The following is a 26,641-nucleotide window of genomic DNA, read 5'->3' as shown; positions in this document are numbered from 1 at the left end:
TCAATTGTGATTTTCTTCACAAATGAAAGATCTATTTATAGAGTTTCATTAGACATAATCCAAAAATAAAATACATCATTACCTACATCATCACACACAAATTTCTAACTTTACAACTCTTATTTTCAACATTCAAATATTCAACTATTACTTTTTCAATATTCAAATATATTATTTTCAACATTTCATAAATTTTAAAGGCTAATCCATTTTTCAGATGCTGTTGTTTATTATCGTCTAAAGCACCAACACACGCTCATTGTAATTGCAAAAACCCAACAGATACGTACCAGCAAAGATCATATAAAACCAAGTACGTATATGCAAGTGATGCTGTAATTCTATCGCTAATTTCCTACATATGAGATCATAAATCATTGTTTTCCTGTACAAAAGACTCCAGTAAATCAAGAATGAAATTTTGTCAATCGTGTTCAGGACCATCTCTAGTATCGACTCTTGGGACGAATCAAGTAGATAACGACCATGAACCCATCGGCTACCTGGTCTTGAGATAGATTGCAGCATGAACAAATTTTGTCAATCGTGTTCAGGACCATCTCTAGTATCGACTCTTGGGACGAATCAAGTAGATACGACCATGAACCCATCGGCTACCTGGTCTTGAGATAGATTGCTGCATGAACAAATTAACATCAAATCAGTTACACGAACCATGTAGTTTGTTCAAATTTTCTTCCTAACCATGTGACATTGAGCCAAATATGAACACATTCTGTGCATGTAATTTCTTAATTGTCATTGTCAAGCGCCAACTCTCAAACCAATACATCCACGGTCATCCCAGAACAAATAATCTCACTGAAGGGAAGGGTGGAGCGAGGAAAGAGGTGAGAAGAAAAGGGCATCCAATTAGTGTTTGTGCACCTATTCGAGACATCAACCACTCACATAATCGGTAGCATTTGCAAGTTTTGTTCATACCACACACATGGGCAGTATCCTTACCCACTCAAAACATGACAAGTGTGGTAAGTGGATATATAATGGTCACCCATTCAAACATAATATATGGATAAGTGGTCATGATTCATCACTCAATACACGTGTCATGTGCTGAGTGGATGATGACACTTCACATATAGGTAGCATCTACCAAGCAACATTTGCCAACCCAATCCGATAAGTTGACAGTATTGGCCACGTGAATGCTGTTTTCTCACCGTCAGAGGCACAAAATCTTTGGATATTTGTCCCATACACATGTATTCCCCCCTTCTTCAACACAGCTTCCCGTAACTTGGCAACGTAAAGAAATGCCGTCAGAGGCACAAAATCTTTGGATATTTGTCCCATACACATGTATTCCCCCCTTCTTCAACACAGCTTCCCGTAACTTGGCAGCAACGTAAAGAAATGAATGATATCTTTAAGTAATTAAATTCCACAAAATTATTCTAAAAGTGTCCAAATCAAGTACAAAGAGAGAAACAGTGAAATATACTATTTGTCTTCAACATAAAACATCTGGAGTACAGTTAAATACCTCAACCTTGGTTCGGAATTCCAAGGAGCTCTCACATATGTGACATTCTGCTCGATGAGAGGATTGGTTAGGCTGATCTGACCTAACAAAAGCAAACACCTGCGAGTATATGTAATATTTACTGTTATAAGGATCTAGGGCACAGATTATGTATAAAACTGCAATCACATGGAAATAGAGCAATTGAAAACACACCTCCTCGGTACAATTTGGGCATGCCCCCTTTAATGCAACCAAGTCATTTTTCCAGAGCCCTTGAAGTGCTCCAACTATAAGAAAATACCAGATTAGAGAGGATATCACACCCTTCATGTACTCCTATGGAATAAATAATATGTGTGAGAAAATTATATCAAATCAAACTTTTTTGTGCTCCATATGTTTGAGGAGCAACAGCTGGCAAGATAGGTTTGATTTATGACACGATCATTACTCCGACCACATAATAATCCAAGTATAATAAGCCATTATTTTCCAGATTCTTCATAATATTGTACAATACAGGGTCTATTGAACAATCTTGCACGATATTTTGGCATCAAAACCGACTGGAAAAGTTCAGTGGAAAAAGATGTGTTTTTCAGTAGTCAAGCACCAAAACTGGTTTCTGCTCGTTGAAATTGTAGGCTAAATATGGCTAAGTTCATTCTAAGCACAACTCAGTTGCAAATATATTACAATATATATTACAATATGATGTAACCCGGGAGAAACGGTCGAGTCGGGTCGGGAACTCTACCGGGTAAACTATCAAGAATATCGAAGGGAATATGAGTTGGACGCCGGGCTCAGATTGTAACTTCTCGAATACTTCGAGGGATCTGCGAACAAGAAAAAGAACCACGTGAATGGGCGCCGGAGGGGTGTCCGACGTGGCCACTCCGATGCTTAAGTCAGCGAGATATTCAAGCAAGAAAACCAATGTAGCCAAGTGATGGCTGTGATGATTGGTGTGTAGTAAATGAGAGTATTAAATGTCAATTAATGTTTGGATAGATAGTAAATGCGAATAAAGAACCTGGCATTTATAGTAGAGGATGCAATGATGACCTCGTTCTTCGTGTGAGAGCATTAATTATAATAGGGTGGCTGATTATACCCTATGGTTCTGACATGTCAAATCGCATACTTGTCAAATCCAGGCCACTTGATTCATTGACCACTTGTAATAATGTCAGAGATAAATCGGCTATAAATACTGTTTTATCGGCGGCATTAAATGCTTCACTTATATCGAGGTGGTCAGGGTGAGGTATTTCCCGGGATTTCTCATAAGAGCATAAATGCATAATGTCTCAGGGAGATTATGTTTCGGGTGCTCACATGGCCTGGCCTCTGACTGACCGACCTTTTTGCGGGTTCCTCCAGCCATCCTCTCGTTATCCCGGGTAACTTCATGACCCGGGTGTTGATCTGTCCAATCATTTTATCGATATAGTTAGAACCTTTTATTTTCCTGACCCGGGCATTAACCGTGGATATACTCCATGGCCCGGGAAGTCCCGGGGCTTATCTATGACCCGGGATATTTCGGGGCATCATCATTCCTTCCTCAATTAGTCGGGCTAGAGTTATACTCGCTGTCCCGATAAGTCTTGTGTGCCCGGTCAGGAAAATTGCCTTACCACTTGTTCTTCTCCGAGATAGTTTGTAGCGTATTGACACGTGGTTAATGATGACGTACACCATAGGGTTTGTCAAGGACTCTTCTTTTCCCAATAAATCATTATGGCACCTTGATTCCTGGACCTGTCTTTTCGAATACCTTTATGTCTTTTCAAATACTTTTACGCGATTTCCTAAGTAAATATGGACCATTTGATTCATCGTGGATCAATGGTGTGGATTGGTTTACCTTTCCTATATAATAATCTACTTCCTGTCCAAACATATCAACAAGCTTAGTATTCAAGGAATTTTAATGGCCGGCGCAAGTGGTTCGTCGTCCCCGGATATGTCTACGTCCTTCAAGAAGTCGGCCTTAGAAACCCGAAAGGCTGCTATAGAAGATGAAGTTTCCACAAAATTCTTTGCTACTGGGTTGAAGCTTCTTTACGAGACCGGGGAGGCTAATGCTCCGAGACTGGTGGTAAAGATGGAGGAATACCGGGAACGCCTGCACGTTTCCTAGACAGCAGATCTCTTCGAGGATGACTATGTCTACGAGCTGCTGCTTTACAAAGAAAAGAAGATTCTGACGGACATGGCCAACTCTGATAGCTTTCTCAAGACGTCCACTGGAGGAATAAAGGGTTGGATGACCCTGTGGATGGCTTTTGTAGAGGAGGCGTATTATGATGTAGTCCGCAAGAACTTCTTCAAATAAATAAAGGCTATTTTTATTTTATATTCCCGTTGTTTGCTTGCGCCTTGTACAAAATAACAGAAAAAATTTGAACGATCTTAATTGGGGATAAATAACGAATAGTTGACAAATCAAAGTGCCGGGATCTCATACGTCCCAATTTTAGAACGAGGTGCCAGAACCTTTTATCCCGGGATTAAAATAGATCCCCGAGCTTTCTCATAGCCCGGAATAAAAATATAGTACTGGGACCAGATTTTTCCTTGTGTTGACAAGTTTCATCGGTAAGTATTCCCGGGAATTCCACGGGGGTCCGTAACATGCTCTTAGTATTTAATAGGGTAGGAGACCGTTTCATATTCCGAGAACTTGACAATTATAACACATCGATATTTGTGCACATCTTTTCGTCTACTCAGCTCTATTTCCAAGATCGATCCTGACCGTCCATGTATTTATTCAACGGTTATTATGGATTTTTCTTCTGAATGAGTGGGAAGGCGTTTCAACTACCTTGAGCCTCTCCCACTTCTCATTATCGATCGTTACTCGTCTATAAATAAGACGATGGGGATGAAACGTGAATGTCAGTTTAACATGTCAAGCTCAAGTGATTCCAGTACTTGTAGCAGCACGGTTTCTTCCATCGGCGCTCATAGCCAGATACTGATCGAACTACGCCCCTACGTGGAGAATTTGAAAAGGACTATCATAGAATATATTGAAGTGAAGGTGATGTCTACCTGGTACAAGTTCCAGGAGATTAGTCTTGCGCACCAGAATGGCCTGGTTCTTACTCGTGCACAGAGGGCGGTGGCGAGGAAATACAGGCGGGAGCTCGGAGTAGCCCGAACTGCAGACCTAGCCAATGATCAAGTTTTGTTGCACGCGATGTTATGGAAAGAATGGCATCATTTGAGCAAGATCTCCAATGCTGAGTCTTTCATCAATCTTCATTATCAGGAAATAACAGATTGGATGAATGATTGGCAAGATTATGTAGCTTCGAGAATAGGTGTAATACGGCAACGACCATTTCCCTAATAAATTCTCATTTACCGTGTGTATTGTTTCTTTAAATTTTTGGCAAATGCATTGGTGCTCATGGAAAATATGAATTCATCTTAACGAATGAAGTAAAAACGCTAAGACTTGATATCTTTTGAACTTATAAAATGCCAGGGCTCACTCTTACCCGGATTTGATAACATGTGCCGGGGCCTTGTAACACCCAGACTTGTAAAATGTGCTGGGTCGTCGTACCACCCGGGCTTAAGACAATACGCCGGGGCTTAGCCTTCCCCGATCATTTAATGCGATGTCAGAACGACGCATCCCCCTCTGACAAGCTGTCAGGAACTGTTCGTATTCCGAGCAAGTAAATGATTGTGGTTCCTCGATTTACGCACACGTCTTTTCAAATATCCCGCCCAATTATGCCGCTCAATTTCCGAGGTTGTACTGGTCCGTTCGATCTGCTTTAGATCAACGGTATAGATCACTTTCTTATCTTATATATAGTAGGCGACTGGTTTTCAAAAATCACATGCAAATTCCCTTGTAGCGAAGCCTCTGCCAAATTCTTCTCTCGAGCCTTTCCATCACGCGGGTGTTATTCCGGCGATCTTTCCGTTCATCGACAACCGGTCATCATCTCCATCTCTTCCTAGTAAGTTTCTTCTTTCCTCATTTACCCCTTTCATTATGTCAAACTCAAACTCCACATCTTCCACGTCCGGGAAGAATGTCAGGGGCCGGTCGGAGGATAACTCCCCGACTTCTTCCGAGACCTCAGTTCGCCTTCCAGTAGGCATTCCCATTTCCCATCCCCGACCCCTTAAAAAATCCAAAGCTTCCTCTTCTCGGCCTACTGGTACCCAGGCCAAAGGAAAAGAGAAGGTCACAAGTCCCTTGTGGTTTTCCACTGTGACTTCTACCCTTCGCCCGGGTAGTATAGGGGAGTTGAGATCTCTGGGCTCCATCCCTCCTACTTATGACATCAAAATCCCCGGACCGAACGATCACCCAGATACCCCTCCCCCCGGATACCATGCTTTTTTCTTGAGCAGCTCAAGAGTGGTCTCCGCTTCCCGGTACACCACTTCTTCGAAGGAGTTGCTCGATTTTTCAACCTTTCCCTCAACCATCTACACCTTACGCTTTTCGCATTATCGTTGCTACTTTTGTGTTGTTCCGTATGAAACAACTTCCCATCAATTCTTCAATTTTTCATTATTTTTATTCTTGCCGGTTTAATGATAGGGTCTTTTCTTTCATGACCCGGATGCATTACCGGTTCTTGACTGATATCCCTTCCTCCCTGAAAGGATGGAAGACAAAATTTTTCTTTCTTCACTTCCCAATTCTCCCTTCAAGTGCCCTAGGCTTTCTTTCTGCTATGCCCCCCCAACCCGAGCTTCCCCGGGACTACAAATTCCTCCCCCCTTTTGTCCAAGCCTGGGAGGCCCTAGAAAAACAATCTTATCTTTCCTCGGTATTGATTGGGGGGGACAACTTGATTTATTATGGGATTGGGTCCCGGCCTGAAGACCCCGTGGATCAGATAATAGATGAGTTCAATCACCCTGGGTCGCAGGCTGGTAAATTATTATCTCGCCATTATTTTCCTGGACGTATCCTTCGCATGCTTGGTCATCTGACATGCTGATTTTATAATGTAGCCGAAGACATGATCAGGGCGAGTTTCCAGGAGGCCGCGGCCAAGAGAAAGGTCGAACAAAAGAAAGCCCGAGCTGAGAAAAAGGCTCGGGAAAACCAGGAGGAGGAAGAACGCCAAGCCCGGGAGTTGGCTGAAGCCCGGGAAACTGAAGGACGCCGGGACGAAACAAAAATGATGGTTCGGGAGGAACCCATTCTTCCCCGGGAAGAATCCACCGTCCCCGCTACCGAAGAGGATCCGACTCCTCTTAATCGGCAAAAGAGGAAGGCCATCCAAGAGCCGATGGTGGTAGTAGAGGATGAGGTCGAGGAGATCGCCCGGTCTCCTCCTATGACCGGTTCTTCTGCTGGGCCTTCTGGGGGAAGGCCTTGGGTTATCCCCAACATCTTTGGGGAAGATATCAGTTCGGACCTTCTAAAAATGATCCGGAGTCTTCTGCGCCCTGACGAGGTGGCACACCTTCAGGGACTCCATCCCAATATGCTTCTCTGCGAGGGAACGTCCCGGGTCTTTTCTGTAAGTTCATGAAATAGTAACCCCTCCTTTCTTCTTCTCTCACTCTCTTTTTTTTTTTCGTAAGCTCTGTAGCTTTATCCCAAATTGGAACGACATTTTCAGGGCTTGCAGATGCTCGTACATTCTTATGAGCGAGTAGCTACTGTAGCTAAAGGGGCCAATGCTAGGGCTACCTCGGCTCAGGAGACGCATGCTAAACTCCGAGAGGAGGTGGGTCGCCTGAGCGAGCTTCACGAGCATGTGTTAGCTCGGGAGAGGGCTATCTGGAGCAACAGATGGATCTGGTACCCGAGCTGACGATCTCCAGGCTGCTGTATCCCTTCTTAAGACTACTCAGGAGGAGCAGATGACTAATTTTTTAAAATCTCCTGAGTTTAAGATGATGCTGGCTAAGGAGGCCTTCCCGTACTTCGAACAAGGCTTCAACAAATGCCTAGAACAATTCGAGGAAGCGGGTTTGGTTCCAGCTGACCGGGAAGATTTTCCAGATTTAGAGAAGGCAGCAGCTTCTCTTCCAGACGAGGAGGAGGAGCAGAACAAAGAACAGGGTTCCCAATAAACCCAGTTTTTTTTTTTTCGGGTTCCGGGCACTTTGTAAATATCTTCTTTGTTAATGAGATTTCCCATCGTATTTAATAACGGCTTCCGAATTATCTCCAGCCTTTTTTCAAGCAAAAAATCTGCGGGCCCGATGCAACATTAATCTTTATTAAGATCGATAAACGATCAAAATACGGGTTTCAGGACTTGGTAGGTAACCGGGGTACAGGTCCGCCGGGCTAGGGTATGGTTCCCTGGCCTTGAAAGTATATCCGGGGTACGGGTCCACCGGGCCAGGGTACGAGTCCCTGAGCTTTGTAGAGGACCAGGGTACGGGTCCTTGGGCCAGGGTACGGTCCCTGAGCTTAGTAAATAACCAGGGTGCGGAACCCCGGGCCAAGGTACAGATGCTTGGACTTAGTAAATAACCAGGGTGCGGAACCCCGGGCCAAGGTACGGGTCCTTGGACTTAGTAACTAGGGTGCAGAGCCCCGGGCCAAGGTACGGGTCTTTGGACTTAGTAAGTAACCAGGGTGCAGAGCCCCGGGCCAAGGTACGGGTTCTTGGACTTAGTAACCAGGGTGCGGAGCCCCGGGCCAAGGTACGGATCCTTGGACTTAGTAAGTAACCAGGGTGCAGGGCCCCGGGCCAAGGTACGGGTCCTTGGACTTAGTAAGTAACCAGGATGCAGAGTCCCGGGCCAAAGTACGGGTCCTTGGACTTAATAAACAATCTCCTGAATTCATTTCTTTATTTGAGGAAGAAGAAATAAATACATGTGTTCTTAAACATAATATTTCTTTAAATGAAAAGCATTCCATGGCCTTTTGAGGGTATGCCCTTGAGAATCTTCAAGGTAGTAAGCTGATCCTGAGCTGACTCTCCGAATTATTTTGAAGGGCCCATCCCACCGGGCTTCTAACTTCCGTACATCACCTATTGGTTTGACCTTTTTCATGACCAAGTCTCCTATCTGAAAGTCCCGTGCTCGAACATGCTTATTATAAGATTTCATTACCCTGCTGCGATAAGCTTCCATCCGGATGGCTGCTCTATCTCTTTTTTCTTCAACCAGGTCAAGTTCAAAGGTCCGGGATAGGTCATTGTTGCTTGAGTAGGATTCTACCCGAGTGGAAGATTGTCCAATCTCCACCGGCAAGACTGCTTCTGAACCGTAGACAAGACCATACGGGGTTTCCTGAGTGGATGATCGAGGTGTAGTTCGATAAGCCCATAAGACACTTGGCAATTCTTCTACCCAATTTTTTCCTTTCCCATGGAGCCGAGCTTTTAAGGCTTGCACAATGGTCCTGTTAGTTACTTCAGTCTGGCCATTAGCTTGAGGGTAGGCTACTGAGGTGAAAGATTGCATAATCTTCATTTCTTGACACCAGGAGGTGATCTTCTTTCCTTGGAATTGTCTCCCGTTGTCTGAAATTAATTTCCTTGGGATGCCATATCTGCAAACAATACTCTTCCACAGGAATTTCATGACTTCATCCTCAGTGATCTTAGCTAATGGCTCGGCCTCTACCCACTTGGAAAAATAATCCACAGCCACTAGGAGGAACTTTTTCTGGGCACGAGCTATGGGGAAGGGACCCACAATATCCAAACCCCATTGGTCGAAAGGGCATGATGCAGAGATTGGTTGCATATTTGCGGTCGGGCGATGGTGAAAATTAGAATGATGTTGACAACCCTGACATTTTAGGACGAGCCGAGCAGCATCCTGGCTCATTTGAGGCCACCAAAATCCAGCCAAAATAGCCTTCCGAGACAGAGCCATTCCACCAAGGTGTTCCTCGCAGCATCCCTCATGTATTTCTCGAAGAACGTACTCTATTTCTTCTTCTGATAGGCATTTGAGTAATGGGCCCTAAAAGGATCGTCTATACAAAACATTGTTCAAAAGGGCGAACCTGGGCACCTGTTTTTTAATCTTTATAGCCAGGGCTCGATCTTCTGGAAGCCTCTCATTCCTTATGTATTCCATGATAGGGGTCATCCATGAGTTTTTCTGGACCGGGGGTGTTTCTGCTTCAATAGAGAATACTAGCTGGGTAAAACAGAGAACCTCCCGGGTACTTATTTCTGTCAGGGAAGCAGCCAATTTGGCTAGTATGTCGGCCTCTGCATTTTCTTCTCAGGGAATTTGTTCGATACTCCAGTCTGTCAAGGACGAAGCTTGAGCAGTGATAAGCTTTATATACTTGAGCATCTTTTCGTTCTTGACCTCGTATGCTCCTTTAATCTGCTGGGTAGCCAGCTGGGAGTCAGAATAGATAATGACTCGGGAGGCCACAACTTCTCGGGCAGCCCGTAACCCTGCAAAAACGGCTTCGTATTCTGCTTCGTTATTTGTGACCCTAGAGTCAATCCTCAGAGCCAGTTTGATTTTTTCTTCTAATGGGGAGGTCAAGACAACCCCCACTCCACATCCCGACAGATTTGATTCGCCATCCACGAACACCCTCCATACCTCTTCCTCGGCCGGTTGAATCATTTCTGTTAAGAAATCCGTTAATGCCTGCGCTTTTATTGCAGCTCGGGATTTGTATTCAAGGTCATACTCCCCGAGCTCCACAGTCCATTTTACCATTCTCCCAGAGATTTCAGCGTGAGTCATGATCCTCCCGAGGGGAGAGTTGGTGAAGACTGTAATAGGGTGAGAGAGAAAATACGACCTCAACTTTCGAGCGGTCATTACCAGGGCTAATGCTATTTTTTCCAACTCGCTGTACTTCATCTCTGCCCCTCGAAGGGCATGACTAACATAATATACAGGCTTCTGATCGGTTCCTTCTTCTTTGATGAGTACGGAACTAACAGCGAATTCAGTAGCGGAGAGATAGACCCATAATTTTTCCCCAGGCTCAGTCTTGGACAGAATAGGTAAATTGGCCAGGTGTTTCTTCAGATCCTGAAAAGCCTGTTCGCATTTGTCGTCCCAGCCAAATTTCTGCGCTTTCCTTAGGACCTGAAAGAATGGATAACTCCGATGAGCCGACCGGGAAATGAAGCGTGACAGGGCAGCAATTCTCCCAGTTAATTTTTGCACATCTCGAGCAGATTTAGGAGAAGGCATATCCATTATTGCTTTGATTTTCTCAGGATTAACCTCGATTCCCCTGTCTGTTAATAAAAATCCCAAAAATTTACTACTTTTGACCCCGAATACACACTTGCTCGGGTTGAGCTTTATTCCGTACTGTTCCAGAGTGGCGAAAGTTTCGGCTAAATCATTAATGAAGTGAGAACTTTCCCGAGTTTTGATTAGAATGTCGTCCACATACACCTCCACATTCCGACCTATTTGTTTTTGGAAGACAAGATTCATGAGACGCTGGTACGTAGCCCCCACATTTTTTAATCCAAAAGGCATAACAACATAGCAGAAGGTGCCCCCGGTGGTAATAAAGCTGGCTTTATCCTGATCCTCCAAAGCTAGAGGGATTTGGTGATACCCTTGATATGCATCTAGAAAGCTCAATAACTCGCATCTAGAAGTGGAGTCTACCAACTGGTCAACCCGGGGGAGTGGATAACAATCTTTCGGGCATGCTTTGTTCAAATCCCTGAAATCAACGCACATTCTCCATTTTCCTGCAGATTTTGGGACGAGAACCACGTTCGACAGCCAAGTAGGGAATTGGACTTCCCTGATATGCCCAGCCCTTAGCAACTCCCCCATTTGCTCTTCGATTATTTTATTTTTTTCGGGGCCAAAATGTCGCTTTTTCTGCTTAATGGGCCGGGATCCCGGGAGAATGTTTAATTTATGCTCGGCTACTTGGGGTGAGCTCCCGGACAATTCCTGTTGAGACCAGGCAAAGACATTAATGTTAGTTTTCAAACATTGCAAGAGATTTACCTGGGTGGTTGCGCAGATGTCTCGGGCCACCCGGACGTTCTTTCCCGGCTCAATTTCCACCACTTCCTGTTCTTCAGCCACAAAGTGCACTTCTCTTTCATGGGTCTCCTCCTGACGTTCTTTCCCCTTCCCTTCTCTTCTCGCCTTCTTTTGATCTATCCGGATTGTTTCCCCATAACATCTTCGAGAAGAGGGCTGATCTCCTTTAACTTCTCCAACTTGTCCTCGCACTGGGAATTTAATTTTTTGATGATAAGTTGAGGCCACGGCTTTCAGCTGATATTCATGTAAATCCATTTGAACTAGGGCCTCTTTGAAAATAACATTGACAGAGCTCCCATTGTCCACAAAAACTCTCAACACATTGTAATTAGCCACCCGGGCTTGAATGACAAGAGCGTCATTGTGAGGTAGGCTCACTCCTTGGAGATCCTCTGGTCCAAAGCTTATAATCGGCTCGTCCCTCCTCCTTCCATCAACCTCTAAACATTCCCTCTTAGTCCTCGCCTTCCTGGCCCGGTTGGAGTCGCCATCGGTAGATCCTCCCGAAATCATCTTGATTAGCCCTCGACTTGGAGAGGGATCTTTTCTTTCTGCCGACTGGATTCTTTCCTCCCGGGTACTCGCTTCTCCCCCTGCTTCCACTTGGGATGCTCACTGTCTTCGGGGGAATATTCGGTCCTGGACGTCTAGACAACCAGGGTGGCTGTCTAGACTTATCTCGCGGAGGATGAGGTGCTGACATAGGACGCCTATTGGAATTCTTCCCCAGGATACGGCATTCATTGGTATTGTGGGCACAATCTTTATGGAGGGTACAATACCCTTTCGGTTCTGGCCTGGATGTCCTTGATACAGAATTGGGAAGAGGGGTTTCATCTGACCTGCATTCTTGAATCTCCCTGTCCCGAGCAATTCTCAAAGGTACGTGGGGAAAGTGTCCCGAGCCATTCTTCTTGGAGGCTCTTTCTTCAGGTCTGACAGCACGATCCCCTCTTGCTCTCTTCAAGGCCTCTCTCTTTTGATTTTGCGCTTCTTCCATATTAATGTACTTTTCGGCCCGGGATAAAAGATCTTCGAAGTTTTCGGGCAATTTTTTGGTCAAGGATCGAAAAAAATCCCCTTCCCATAACCCTTGCATAAACGCTGTGGTCTTTGTCTCGGGTGCACAGGTTGGCACATCCAGGGCCACCCGGTTGAACCTTTTGAGATATGCCCTCAGGGTTTCATCTAGCTTCTGCTTCACTTCAAATAAACTGAAAGCAGTCTTCTTGTACTTCTTGCTGCTGCTAAATTGATGCAAGAATACTTTTTAGAAGTCTTCAAAGCAATGGATGCTTTGCGGTGCCAGTCCTTCAAACCATCTTTGTGCAGAATCGACCAGGGTGGTGAGGAACACTTTACATTTAATTTGGTCCTCATAACAATGTAACATGGCCATATTTTCGAAACGAGCGAGGTGCTCCTCAGGATCAGAACTCCCATCGTAGTCCTTGATTTTTGCCGACTTGAAATGCCCGGGAAGTGGTTCCCGAACAATGATGTCAGAAAATGGACAACCCTTCACAACGAGAACATTGCCCCTAGAACCAACCTGCCCCTCCAACATTTTTACCTTCTTCCTCAACTCCTCCAATTCTTCCGCAACGGTGGGAGATTTTGAACCTGCGCTTGATTCTCTTTCCTCTTCCCTTCTCTCTTCCTCCTGCGGCTGATCATGCTGCTGCTCAGGATGACTAACATGGTGAGAGGTGGCCTTCTTTGCTGTGGCCATCTTGACAGCATCAGTAATAATCTTCTGTAATTCCTCGGGAGTTAACTGAATGGTGGGCTGGGGACCATTAGGGGGAGGGCCACCTGCACCAGAAAGCCGAGTATTGTTCTCCTCCTGAACTCGAGAAGTGTCTTGGTTCGCCGTTCTCCTGGTAGGAGCCATATCAACGCCTTAGAACTCAAAGTTTCCCACAGACGGCGCCAATGATGTAACCCGGGCGAAACGGTCGAGTCGGGTCGGGAACTCTACCGGGTAAACTATCAAGAATATCGAAGGGAATATGAGTTGGACGTCGGGCTCAGATTGTAACTTCTCGAATACTTCGAGGGATCTGCGAACAAGAAAAAGAACCACGTGAATGGGCGCCGGAGGGGTGTCCGACGTGGCCACTCCGATGCTTAAGTCAGCGAGATATTCAAGCAAGAAAACCAATGTAGCCAAGTGATGGCTGTGATGATTGGTGTGTAGTAAATGAGAGTATTAAATGTCAATTAATGTTTGGATAGATAGCAAATGCGAATAAAGAACCTGGCATTTATAGTAGAGGATGTAATGATGACCTCGTTCTTCGTGTGAGAGCATTAATTATAATAGGGTGGCTGATTATACCCTATGGTTCTGACATGTCAAATCGCATACTTGTCAAATCCAGGCCACTTGATTCATTGACCACTTGTAATAATGTCAGAGATAAATCGGCTATAAATACTGTTTTATCGGCGGCATTAAATGCTTCACTTATATCGAGGTGGTCAGGGTGAGGTATTTCCCGGGATTTCTCATAAGAGCATAAATGCATAATGTCTCAGGGAGATTATGTTTCGGGTGCTCACATGGCCTAGCCTCTGACTGACCGACCTTTTTGCGGGTCCTCTAGCCATCCTCTCATTATCCCGGGTAACTTCATGACCCGAGTGTTGATCTGTCCAGTCATTTTATCGGTATAGTTAGAACCTTTTATTTTCCTGACCCGAGCATTAACCGTGGATATACTCCATGGCCCGGGAAGTCCCAGGGCTTATCTATGACCCGGGATATTTCGGGGCATCATCACAATAAAACAAATAACAATATATATATATATATATATATATATATATATATATATCCGTAATTTTTTATTTTTAATCTCTTTCTTATATAAAAATTAATTAATACTTCATAAGATATATTTATATAGTTATATAAATTTTCTTTCATTTCAAATTAAATTAATTATACACAATTTAATAAATATTATATTATTTTATGTATATACTATTATTCTCCTGCATTAATGTGTGTGTATTGACGGCTAAGTACTATACTAAAGTTAAAATTTAATATTACATATTTGGTGAGTTAGTTAAACCTTCTATTTTATCCATATCACTTGTAATTTCTACCACTTTGACTTTCTCCAATTTTCTTCATATGAATTTGAGTTAAATCCCTTAAAAAGGATTATGAATATCAACTGAATTTGATACGTATCTTTTGGACAGTAGGTTTGTTAAAAAAGATTTCATTAACGAGTTTTATTTTGGGATTTATTGAATATTTTGAACTGATAATTATTGAGTTAAGACCAGATGTTACAGGTCTCGAATGTAAATTGCATGCTACGGTTTCCAGTGTTTAAGGAACGAATTGAACACATGGGTTTCGTAATAAATGAAATTTCTTTAGGAATAAATATTTGAATTACACCTAATTATGAGTTAAAATAATTTAAATGTACTGTCCCTATAAGGTTAGGGTAATGTGTTTGAACTTTGGGAGCCTCGATAGGCATGTTATTAAGTTGCAATAAGACTTATGTGATTTTGATATTGAAAACTAGGGTAATATTGGGACTAAGTATCAACCTATTGGGAATCAAAGGTTCTTGTTGAATTATTTATTGAAATTATTTTCTAGTAAATCAAGTAAGTTGGAATTTTCTGATAGAGAACTAATATATCGAACCTATAGCAGGAGAAGTAAAATTATTTGAAGCCCGGGAGGTACGAGGCCCCGGCATATTATCTAAAATCCGGGAGATTCGAGGCCCCGGCGCTTTCTTCTAAGTCCGAGAGATATGAGGCCTCGGCACCATATATGAAGCCCGGAAGGTACGAGACCCCGGCACATTATATTTGAAGTACGGGAGGTACGAGGCCCCGGCACATTACCTTAGTCCGGGAGGTACGAGGCTCCGGCACATTATCTAAGTCCAGGGATCCGTACCCTAGCTCGGGGCTCCGTACCTCGACCATTTATGAAGGCCAGGGCTCCGCACCCTGGTTATCTATAAAGTCCAGGGATCTGTACCCTGGCTCGGGACTCCGTACCTCGACCATTTACAAAGTCCAGGGCTCCGTACCTCGACCAATCATAAAGGCCAGGGCTCTGCACCCTGGTTATTTATTAAGTGTAGAGACCCGTACCCTGGCCTGGGGACCCGTACCCCAGTCATCTACAAAGTCCAGGACTCCGCACCCTGGCTCGAGGCTCCGCACCTCGACCATTATCTAAGCTCAGGGCTCCGCACCCTGGCTCGAGGCTCCGCACCTCGACCATTCCCATGTCCCGAGACATGCTCCTCGGCCTAAGGTCCCGGCACCTCATCCCATCTCTGGGATATTTGAAGCTCCCGATGCTTTTATAGCCTGGAATTGATAATTTTTTCTATTGAAGTCCATGACCGGACACACAAGACTAATCGGGACAGCGAGTATGACTCTAGCCCGACTATTTAAGGAGGGAGTGATGATACCCCGGGATGTCCCGGGCCATGCATAATGCCCGGGTCATGGATAAATCCGGGCCAAGAGGGCGAAGATCTGCACAGAAGCCCGGATCTCAAGCAACCCGGGACATTGAGGGGATAGCTCAAGGACAGGGAGAATCTATGGAGATAGTTCATCAGAAGGCCGGGCCAGTAAACGTCCGGGACACCTTTTCCCCGAGCTCTCGTACAAGTTCCCGGGAACTTTCTACCCGGGCCACCTCGATATGAGCACCGCACTCGAGTATACTAGCAGAATAGGATGTGGACGACTGTCCCATCTCTGAATCCATGCCGAGAACGAGGTCATCATTACTTCTCTTACTATAAATATCAGGTTCTCTCTTTACATTTACATTCATTCATTCACACCAATATCACAACCATCACTTGGTTACATTGGTTTCTAGCTTGAGTCCATCACTGACTTAAGCATCGGAGTGGTCACGCCGGACACCCCTCTGGCGCTCATTCACGTGGTTATCTCCTTGAGTGCAGGGCATCTTATTCGTCCAGGAAAGTAGCTTCTGGTTGGGATACCCCTTGCTCAGTTTCCAACTTACTTGATTTACTAGAAAATAATTTCAATAAATAATTCAACAAGAACCTTTGATTCCCAATAGGTTCGATACTTAGTCCCAATATTACCCTAGTTTTCAATATCAAAATCACATAATTCTTATTGCAACTTAATAACATGCCTATCGAGGCTCCCAAAGTTCAAACACATTACCCTAACCTTATCTTTCTTTTTACCAGCTGCTCAGGAAGCCACCAACCAACAATAGTTTTAGAGCAAAGAGTCTCCCCTTCGATTCGTGCAAGGGACAGTACATTTAAATTATTTAACTCATAATTAGGTGTAATTCAAATATTTATTCCTAAAGAAATTTCATTTATTACGAAACCCATGTGTTCAATTCGTTCCTTAAACACTGGAAAACGTAGCATTCAATTTACATTCGAGACCTGTAACATCTGGTCTTAACTTAATAATTATCAGTCCCAAAGTTCAAAATATTCAATAAATCCCAAAATAAAACTCGTTAATGAAATCTTTTTTAACAAACCTACTGTCCAAAAGATACGTATCAAATTCAGTTGATATTCATAATCCTTTTTAAGGGATTTAACTCAAATTCATATGAAGAAAATTGGAGAAAGTCAAAGTGGTATAAATTACAAGTTATATGGATAAAATAGAAGGTTTAACTAACTCACCAAATATGTAATATTAATTTTAACTTTAGTATAGTACTTAGCCGTCAATACACACACATTAATACATGAGAATAATAGTATATACATAAAATAATATAATATTTTTTAAATTGTGTATAATTAATTTAATTTGAAATGAAAGAAAATTTATATAAATATATAACTATATAAATATATCTTATGAAGTATTAATTAATTTTTATATAAGAAGAGATTAAAAATAAAAAATTAGGGATATATATATATATATATATATCGTTATTTGTTATATTGTAAATATGGCTAAGTTCATTCTAAGCACGAGTCGTAGATGGATCTCTTATTTGGTCATCCATAAAAAAATATTACTTTTTATGCTAAGAGTATTACTTTTTATTGTGAATATTAGTAGGGTTGACCCGTCTCACGGATAAAGATTCGTGAGACCGTCTCACAAGAGACCTACTTTATTTAAAATATCAAATATTTTACAAGAGTTGCACTAACTGAGCACTCAACTTAGCCAAACTAAAATCCAATATTAGTTAGCTAAGTCACATGATATGGGTCGCCCTTTATTGATAGACAGGATGTTCATGAATAAGATATAACTGATCCATTCCCAAAGTCTCAAAGCAGACAAAAAGGTTTGCTTTTGCTTTAACTTCTAATAATCATATGCTTTGAAATATGTAGGTTCATTTTGTTATGAATTTGGATCGAATGGATCCGATTATCTCAGAATCATTAGGCCCAAGCACTGAGGGCTCAACTGCTGATGTGAGTGAGGCCCCGGCCCTATATTCTAAACGTGTATTTTAGGAGGGAGGGAAGGGGCAACACATGAAGGAGAATATAAAAAAATGAGAGGGGTTGGGTAGAAGGAATCATTCAGTTATATTTTTGTTGAGCAAGTTACTGGCATTCGGCAAGGGAGAGGAGTTGTACAGAGTCTTCATACTCTGGGAACATATTATCAGTTCAATACAATATTTCATTTCTGGTATTTGAATCTTCATATATACTGAAATGCGTGATATTGCTAGGTCATAACATTTGTCCGGCCTGCTAGATTCGAAAGAACGGCGGAATATGATGGTCAGCACACCATGGAAACGATAACCCACCAGGAGCAGGGGGTAAAACACAGGAGAAGGCAGAAAGTGCGGCGGCAACAGGCAGAGGAGGGTGAGAAGACGTGTCGGAGGAGGTGAGGATAGCAAAGAGAAAGATTGAATTACCTGGGTTTGAAGGTGATGATCCGCTAGGATGGCTGGGGAAGATAGAACAGTATTTTGAAGTCCATAACACCCCCTTTGAGTGTAGGCTCAAACTGGTTTGCATCCGTATGCAAGCATCCAGTGTGCACTGGTTTCGTTGCTTCAGGTGAGGCTTCTTAACATGAACTAGTATCGATTTGGGGAGGAGTTGATTAAGCGGTACAGCGGATATGATGCAAATCGATTTGAATTAAAGGCTTCGTTGAAACAGGAGCAGCAACCCATAGATGCCTACATTGAGCATTTTGAGATTTACAGGAGGATCAGTGTTTGGGTTATTTTATGAGTGGCTTGACGAAGGAGATACGGCAGAAGATGATTGTACATAATCCCCGAACAATAGATCAAGCGATGGCGTTAACGAGAGGATTGAAGATGGAGCATGGCAAGGTGACGGATCGGGGAAGAAACAAACCTGGGTCGGGCTATGATAAAAATGTAGCCACTGATGTGGGCTGGGCCACCCAAGCCCAATTCAATGATAGGGAATGGGAGATCGGAGCGATGGAGAGAGGGAAGGATTGTGTCTCATCAAGAGTTTTTACTTACGTGGGGGGAAGGGATTATGTTTTAAATGCGGAGATCCATACCACCCGATGCACAAGTGCGCCAACATAACTTTGAGTCGCAATTTTAGATGAGGACGGAGAAGGAAGCGAATTTGAATCAGTGGAGGTGGAGGAGGAAGTACAGGAGATGGTAAAGGAAGCTGAAGGATGAATGGAAACACCCAATACAGAGCATAACACCTTAGAACTGCCCCTATATTCTATCCATTGCATTGATCAGCCGCAAACTCTGAAGATGAGGGCGAGGGTGGCTGGCCGTAAAGTAACGGCGATGGTTGATAGTGGTGCAAGCCACAACTTCGTCTCGAGAAGCTTGATTACGGAGTTGGGGCTGGTGGTTGATGAGAGAGTGTTCTCGGGGATGGGTGTCACAGATCGTGTCAGGGGGTGCAAGGAGTTGAAGATGGATTTGGGACAGTATCAAATTTTGAGCTAGGCGGCATTGCCCTAATTCTAGGGGTCAAACGGCTTCGCACCTTGGGAAACGTGTAACTAAATTGGACAAAAATGCAGATGAGATTTAATTGGAAGGGGCGGACAATGGCTCTCGTCAGCTCGTGCCGTAAGGTGTTGGGTTAAGTCCCGCAACGAGCACAATTCTTGAACAACGAACAACTAGTTCAGATATTCACGACCAAGAAGTGCTGGATTCTCTTTTGGATAGGCACTGAAAGGAGATTCATCCCTTAGCACGTCAACGGTATCTCTCAAGTCAATTGCTAAGGTTGGTGAGGTGGAATTTCGTGGGGCAGTCTTGTTGAAGCAGAATGATAGTGAAAGGGAGTAGCCAAAGGTAGGAGGAAGACAGTGTGATGAAGGGATGAAGAACGAAGAACGTTCTTGACAAGTATGAGCAGGTAATTCGAGAACTTCATGAGTTACCCCCACATCAGAATGGTATGGTTTAGTATCGGTGCGATAATATCACTATGCCCACCATCAGAAAGATGAGATTGAACGAATGGTGGAAGATATGCTTAAGTCTGGTGTGATTCAAGCCATCAACAGCCCGTATTCGAGCCTTGTGATGCTAGTTAAAAAGAAAGATAGCAGTCGGCGTTTTTATGTAGGCTACCGAGCATTAAATGACATCATAGTTTCAGATAAGTACCGGATTCCAGTGGTCGAGGAGTTATTCGATGGGCTGCACGGTGCTACACATTTTAGCAAACTGGATCTTAAATCAGGATATCACCAGATTCGCGTCCAAGATTATGATATATCCAAAATGCCTTTTAGTACGCATGAAGGTCACTATGGATTTTTGGACATACCCTTCGGGCTTAAAAACGCCCCGGCCACCTTTCAAGCGATGATGGATGAGGTATTTCGCCCTCATTTGAGGAATTTTTTTTTAATTTTCTTTGACGATATTCTGATTTATAGCAAAGGGTGGGAGAGGAGCATGTCATGCATGTGGAGATGGTGCTGGAAGTATTGCACGTTAATAGGCTGGTCTTGAACAAGAAGAAATGTCAGTTTAGGTTGAGTCAGGTTGAATATTTGGGCCATGTTCCTCGAGCATCGTCGTGGGTTCCAAAATTGTTGATTGACTTTCATGCCACTCCGGTTGGGGACATGTGCGAGCTTTGAGAACATATAAAATACCGGCAAACTGTTTTCTTTGGCAGGGAATGAAGAGGGATGTGTGCAAGTTTGTGGCTGAGTGCCAGGTGTGTCAAAAACAAAAGTACGAGGCTACCTCACCCACGTGATTGCTGCAACCATTAGCTATCTCGGAAGCAATTTGGGAAGATTTGGCTATGGATTTTATTATTGGGCTGCCAAAGTTGAAGGGTCATGATGTTATCTTAATAGTGATCGATTGACTGTCCAAATACAGGCACTTCCTCTTATTTAAGCACCCCTGCACAGCAAGCTAGGTGGCTGAAATCTTTATAAGAAATATGGTTAAATACAGGGGATTCCAAAGAAGTGACAGAGATGTGGTGTTCATGAGTTTCTTCTGGTCTGAACTCTTTAGACTACAGGGTACTCGACTAAAAACGACCACCGCATAACACCCTGAAACTGATGGCCAAAGTGAAGTATCGTCTTATCGAACAAGTAAATAGAGACTTATTTGTGTTGTTTCTGCTCTGAGCAGCCTAAGAATTGGGCATGATGGCTACAATGGGCTGAGTGCTGGTACAACACTTCTTCCCAAACGTTAGCGGGGGGTGTATGGGCAAAAACCACATATTGTGATCTAGTTCCTACCCGGTGAAACAGTGGTGGCAGCGGTTTCTCATGCTTTGATGGATCGAGAAGAACTTTTGAGACAGCACAAGTACAATCTTGACCAAGCTCAACAGCGGATGATCAAATCGCTAACAGGTAACGAAGGGGGGGTTTCATTTCCAAGATGATGATATGGTGTATTTAAAGTTACGACCATACCGCCAAAACTCAGTATGTACAAGGGTATTTCAGAAGCTTGCAGCCAGGAACAACAGACCTTTTAAGATTTTAAAGAAAGTGGGATCAGTGGCTTATCGAGTACAGTTGCTGAGAGGTCTAAGGTGCACCCCATTTTCCATGTATCATGACTTAAAAGAAGTATCATGACTTAAAAGAACAGTGGGAAAGAACTATGTCGAGACGAAATTTCCTAGTGAATTGGAGGCTGATTTGTTTTTTACGTTTGAACCGGAGTTGATTCCGGTTGGGCCATTCAACAGAAAAAAAGGAAAATCTCGTAAGCAGCTGCTAGTGCGTTGGAAGGGAAGAATAAAGGAAGATGCTACGTGGGAGAACTTGGAAGATTTTATAATACGATTTCAAGATTTTTGCCTTGAGGACAAGACAATTTTTGAAGAGGTGGGATGTGTTATGAATCCAGATCAATCGGGTCCAATGATCTCAGAATCATTGGGCCCAAGCAATGAGGTCCCAATTGCTGATGTGAGTGAAAGGCCCCGGCCCAAGATTGTAAATGTGTAATTTAGGGGGGTGGGGGGAACACGTGAAGGAGGATATAAAAAATGAGAAGGGTTGGGTAGAAGGAATCATTCAGATATATTTTTGCTGTGTAAGTTGCTAGCCTTCTGCTAGGGAGAGGAGTTGTACAGAGTCTTCATACTCCGGGAACATATTATCAGTTCAATATAATATTTAATTTATGGTGTTTGAATCTTCTTATATACTGAATTGCGTAATATTTCAAGGTCATAAGTCATAACACATTCACAGGTAATTTTTTGCGGACAACTAACGATGGTCGGAAAAGAGAACAAATGAAACTAAAAAAGAAGGAACTGAAGAAAAGAAAAATTAGAGCAACTTCCGTTACTTTCAGCTGTGTATAACATAGCTGAAGGTGATGACATTGCCAATCTATAAAAGGAATAGCATAACTAGAGGGCAATATCAATATATATGATGATCCTTGGGCAAGAAACACAGGGTACAAAAGGAAAGAGAAATGGATATGTTGACCATCAAGACTTGAATTCGACTGTACAAATGTGCCAAATACTACAAGCAGAGTAAAATGGCCACTTAGAAACTTTCAACGATGAATTCCCACAGAGAATTCTGAATATACCAATCCAAACTATCCATAAAATCTTGTCATCCTACAAATTTTAGAGACAACGCTGCTTTCTCAATAAAATGCCCCAAAAAATTAAAATATCGAATACTAATAGTACTCACGGAACTTTGAACTAACCTACTTTTTTAATAAATCTGTAAATAGTGAAAACTCTGAATATAAAATATGTACAAAGAACACAAAAACAAGATTGAGGCTACATGAAATATTCATGTTCACAGCAAGCACATATCCATAAGAGTAAAAATCTCACTGCATTATTCTTCCAAAATAATATGCAAGAACATGGTATAGCTTTCGAATTTAAAGTACCAGAAGCTGAAGCAATTGGATAGCCTATGACGAACCCCAACATGAATAAGATACCATTCAGCGGGGCAAGAAACTCCACTGCAGAAGCTTGATCAGTAGGCGAAATTCCTGAATCGAATGCATCTTGATAAACCTGAGCTACTATGTACATGATAGGCACAAGACAGGCAAATGACCCAAAACCAAGAAATAACAACCATACGCTTGCCAAAGCATAAACTTGTGAAGGATCTTCCTGCCCTACATTCATGTTGTAGAATATTCAAGTAGACGAAAACAAAAAACAATGATAAATGAGTAGACGAAAACAAAAAACAATAATCCATTGAACTAGAAATACGTGCTCGGCTTACATAAAATTACTAAATCAAAATATAATTAGCAATGTGGTAAAACATACATTAAGCAGACCTTTCCGCTTTGAAGCATACCAAAAAGATAGGAGTTACGTTTACTTATCTACTTTAGTAATTTACATGCTTGGCCGGATCAAGCCATTCAGTATTGTACGTCTGATAAAATATTAGCAAAATATGTAATCCGATTTTAGGATTCAAGATATGTGACACTAAGAAGTATGTCTTCAGCTTTATTTAGTAATTAGCCTCAAACCTTTGCATCCGAATCTTCATAATATCTGAATAATCTCCAATTCCAAATATTGATGCTAACAAATGTTTAATTGAAATTCACAGTACATAACTACATATAATCCCAAACACCTCTTTTTTCGTACAACACTATCGAAAATGGTTACAGATACTGTCATGAGCACAAAAACAATCATGAATAAAAATTGAAATAATCTTTCATCCCTGTCTGCCATAAAACTTTGTCCATTCTTATCCTACTTATTGCCGCCCAAACTGTATAATTTCCTTTTTACCATACCAAAAAATAAAATACAAAATCAAATAGAATTATCATTCATTAAGAACACAAAATTAGTCGCTAGAGATTTGGTTAAGCATCATTGCTAAGAATGAATTAATCAAGTCTTCAATTTATAAGCCCAAATTAGAAGATCAGTTGGTTGTAGATCAAAACAATATGCTTGCAATCGTGATAAGCTGCACCAGCTAAACATCCCTTGTGCTCTTAAATGAAATTGATGATATAGTTTTGCCCCAGCTATTCCATGATGCACCACATTCTAAAATACTAAGATGAATACCCCTAACTTTAACTTAGAAAGCTCCAAGACACAATACACACTTAAGGATCATTCAATTTAGCGTTTAACATTCAGCAGCAAAAACACATAATTCACAAATTATTCAAATCCACCTAAATTTCACAGTTTACTCAAGAAATACAGAATTTTAAGGCAATTGCACTGAAATTTTGAATTGGTACGAGCCAAAACAAAAGTGATGGCATCATAATGTGGATAACTTTACCATATACCATTAGTTGAAAGCAACTTCAAAATTACCTTAGCATCTGCATAAGTGGATTGTCGCCTGAGACTGCAGCGTGGATACTTTATAACATACTTTGATCCATACCACCGCAGCTTTAGCTGCAAATCGAAATTTTCTTTCATCAGTACACATCCAGACAAACAAAGAAAATCATAATTCATAACACAAAATATCTCACCGAGATGAATCTAACTTACCTCAACCCTATCAAACATGTCATCGACTATTAACGGTTCGCCGCTATAATAAGCATCCCGAGCCTAGGATTACATAACAGCTACATAAGTGAAAATAGCACAAAATTAATTTAAAAGCGAATTGCAGAGTAACCGGTAACTGACTTGACAATAAAGAGCTTCTAGCGTCTCTTGACTGGCGGTTTCAATTTTCCCGACAAAGACGCAGGACAGTCCTTCGAGCTGACTACTGTTGCTGCGTGTGGCGGACGGGGAGGAGGTGACGCCGTAACTTCGTGTGGGGACACGGACGGAGAATGGGGATCCAGCGCGGAAGAGCTCGACAACGGCCGAGCCGCTCACCCGTGGCGCTACGGCCATCGACGGCGTAGAATAGTGGCAGAAAATGATATTCTGGGAGAAAGAGTATATTTTGTGCGGTTTTGCTGTTGGAACATGTGGCTATCACGCCGAGGAGAGATGATTTGATGGAATTGTCCTTCACATTTCTTCTCCTTTTTTAATCCTTTTTCTGGATAAAAAAATTGTTTTCTTTCGAGTTTTCTTTCGAGTTTTAAAATAATATTGCATTTATATTTTTTCATACAATTATTTAATTTTACATTTTAATCGGATATTTTTATTCAACATACAAATTTGATATGCAATCGAGTTTTAGATATTCTTAGAAATTTGAATTTAAAGTTTGAATGAAAATCATGACTCGTGAATGTGAGAGTATTTTTTAGTTTTCTATATTCTTGAGTCAGTTGCTTATAATTGTAGAAGTTTCTTTTGACTCTTAATTTAATTAGAGACTTTTGACTCTTCCTATTTTTGAGTTAATTGCATGATTAATTGATTTAATTAATTTTGGATGACTTTTGATTTGTATATTGGAGTATATAAATAGTATGTATATTTCCTCAATCCAGTTAAAATTTTTTTTTACAAGCACATACAAGAACTCACTCAAACATTCTCTTGCATTTTATATTGTTATTTTTTCATAGGACCGGGTAAGTTTTGGTGATAAAGTGAAGGTACATTTTGAGTTCGTCAATGTATTTAATTCATGCTAAGTTGCTGCATGTTTTTGTCATTGTATCATGTAACAGTTGTCCATCCCGATGCTCGAAGCACCTTTGGAGGGACACATTTGTTATAAGAAAATTGTACTTTGTACATGCCTTGACTTGATTTATTGGTTTCTTATTGTTTTACATACTCGATATTTATACTTTCAGATGTACACTACTTTTTTTTTAGTGTTATGTCTGTTTCTATACGATCATGTTTTCGTTTACTACTCTATAATTGTTGTTTTCATACTCCGAATTTTAGCATTTTAGCTAACAATCTTAAAACATATTTTTTATACTTATTATGTGATTTGTTGAAGATATGGCTTCTGAAACGAACGTGCAAAGTTTCACTTGTCATGTTGTCCCTCATGTCACTGTTTTTGTTACGACTCAAGTCGTTCCTCATGTTGCCTCATGCTGTGTTATCCAGTCACCGAGAAAAACCAGATAAATTCACTAGTGTGAATTCAAAAAGTGGCAGCAGAGAATGTTATTTTACTTGATGATGATGAACGTGGACAGATTCCTATCTGAGTATGCTCCTAAACTCAAAAAGGGTGATGAAGATGTTGAATATGTCAATTCTCTAGAGGCACGAAATCATTCTGATTTCCTGTGCCGAAATTATATACCGAATGGATTGGTAGATTCGCTCTACCATGTGTTTTACGAAAAGAAAACAGCTAAATAGATATGGGAATACCTTGACAGAAAGTACAAAACCGAGGATGTTGGAGCCAAGAATTTTTTTATAGGACGTTTTCTAGATTTCAAAATGGTGGATTCTAAGACTGTTGATAAGTGCAATTTATTGTACTTTTATTACTTGTCTTTAACTTGGAATTTTGTGAATCTTGAGCAGGTTTTATTTGATATGTTGTTGTTTTTGTTATTGTAGTTTGGAAGCTTATAAATGAGAGTTTGGAGTAGTATAGTGATGAATTGGAAGGTGCAAAGGACAAAGCTTGACGAAGTAGGACCGCACCCGCACTCTCAACAAGACCGCACCCGCGGTCATGCTAGGAGAAAAGGAGAAATTTTGTCGAACGACCACCGCACCCGCGGTCCTATCAACACCGCACCCGCGGTCATGC

General features: G+C 42.0%; 1 protein-coding gene across 7 annotated transcripts; it reads right to left on the bottom strand.

Moving 5' to 3' along the window:
• Window positions 1-215: 215 nt before the first annotated feature.
• LOC140823071 (uncharacterized) lies at window positions 216-24,983 on the bottom strand. 7 transcript variants are annotated; one of them, XM_073184182.1, is made up of 8 exons: window positions 24,628-24,983; window positions 24,484-24,546; window positions 24,298-24,384; window positions 23,060-23,102; window positions 22,863-22,970; window positions 1,703-1,776; window positions 1,509-1,606; window positions 216-523 (listed from the first exon to the last, which is right to left on the bottom strand). In XM_073184182.1, exons 1-8 carry the CDS (start codon window positions 24,841-24,843, stop codon window positions 238-240), a joined length of 975 nt encoding a protein of 324 aa, XP_073040283.1. In that variant the 5' UTR covers window positions 24,844-24,983; the 3' UTR covers window positions 216-237. The 7 variants fall into 7 exon arrangements, with proteins under 7 accessions (XP_073040283.1, XP_073040282.1, XP_073040288.1 ...); XM_073184187.1 differs by adding an exon at window positions 597-637 and having other exon boundaries at window positions 245-480; window positions 1,514-1,606; window positions 22,863-23,097; window positions 24,628-24,979; XM_073184185.1 differs by adding an exon at window positions 597-637 and having other exon boundaries at window positions 246-480; window positions 1,508-1,606; window positions 22,863-23,097; window positions 24,628-24,979.
• Window positions 24,984-26,641: the final 1,658 nt, after the last annotated feature.

The sequence above is a fragment of the Primulina eburnea genome, chromosome 2 (genome assembly GCF_022965805.1).
Source record: "Primulina eburnea isolate SZY01 chromosome 2, ASM2296580v1, whole genome shotgun sequence".
Lineage (NCBI taxonomy): Eukaryota > Viridiplantae > Streptophyta > Magnoliopsida > Lamiales > Gesneriaceae > Primulina > Primulina eburnea.
The sequence above is the reverse complement of the archived record's forward strand: the minus strand, read 5'-3'. Positions and strand labels throughout refer to the sequence as shown.

Excerpts from the sequence above, each read along its gene's own strand:
- LOC140823071 (XM_073184181.1), bottom strand. The coding sequence starts at position 24,843 with ATGGCCGTAGCGCCACGGGTGAGCGGCTCGGCCGTTGTCGAGCTCTTC. Across the intron at positions 24,547-24,627 it reads TAGAAGCTCTTTATTGTCAA|GCTCGGGATGCTTATTATAG; the intron begins GTCAGTTACCGG and ends ATGTAATCCTAG. Across the intron at positions 1,607-1,702 it reads GCCCAAATTGTACCGAGGAG|GTGTTTGCTTTTGTTAGGTC; the intron begins GTGTGTTTTCAA and ends ATATACTCGCAG.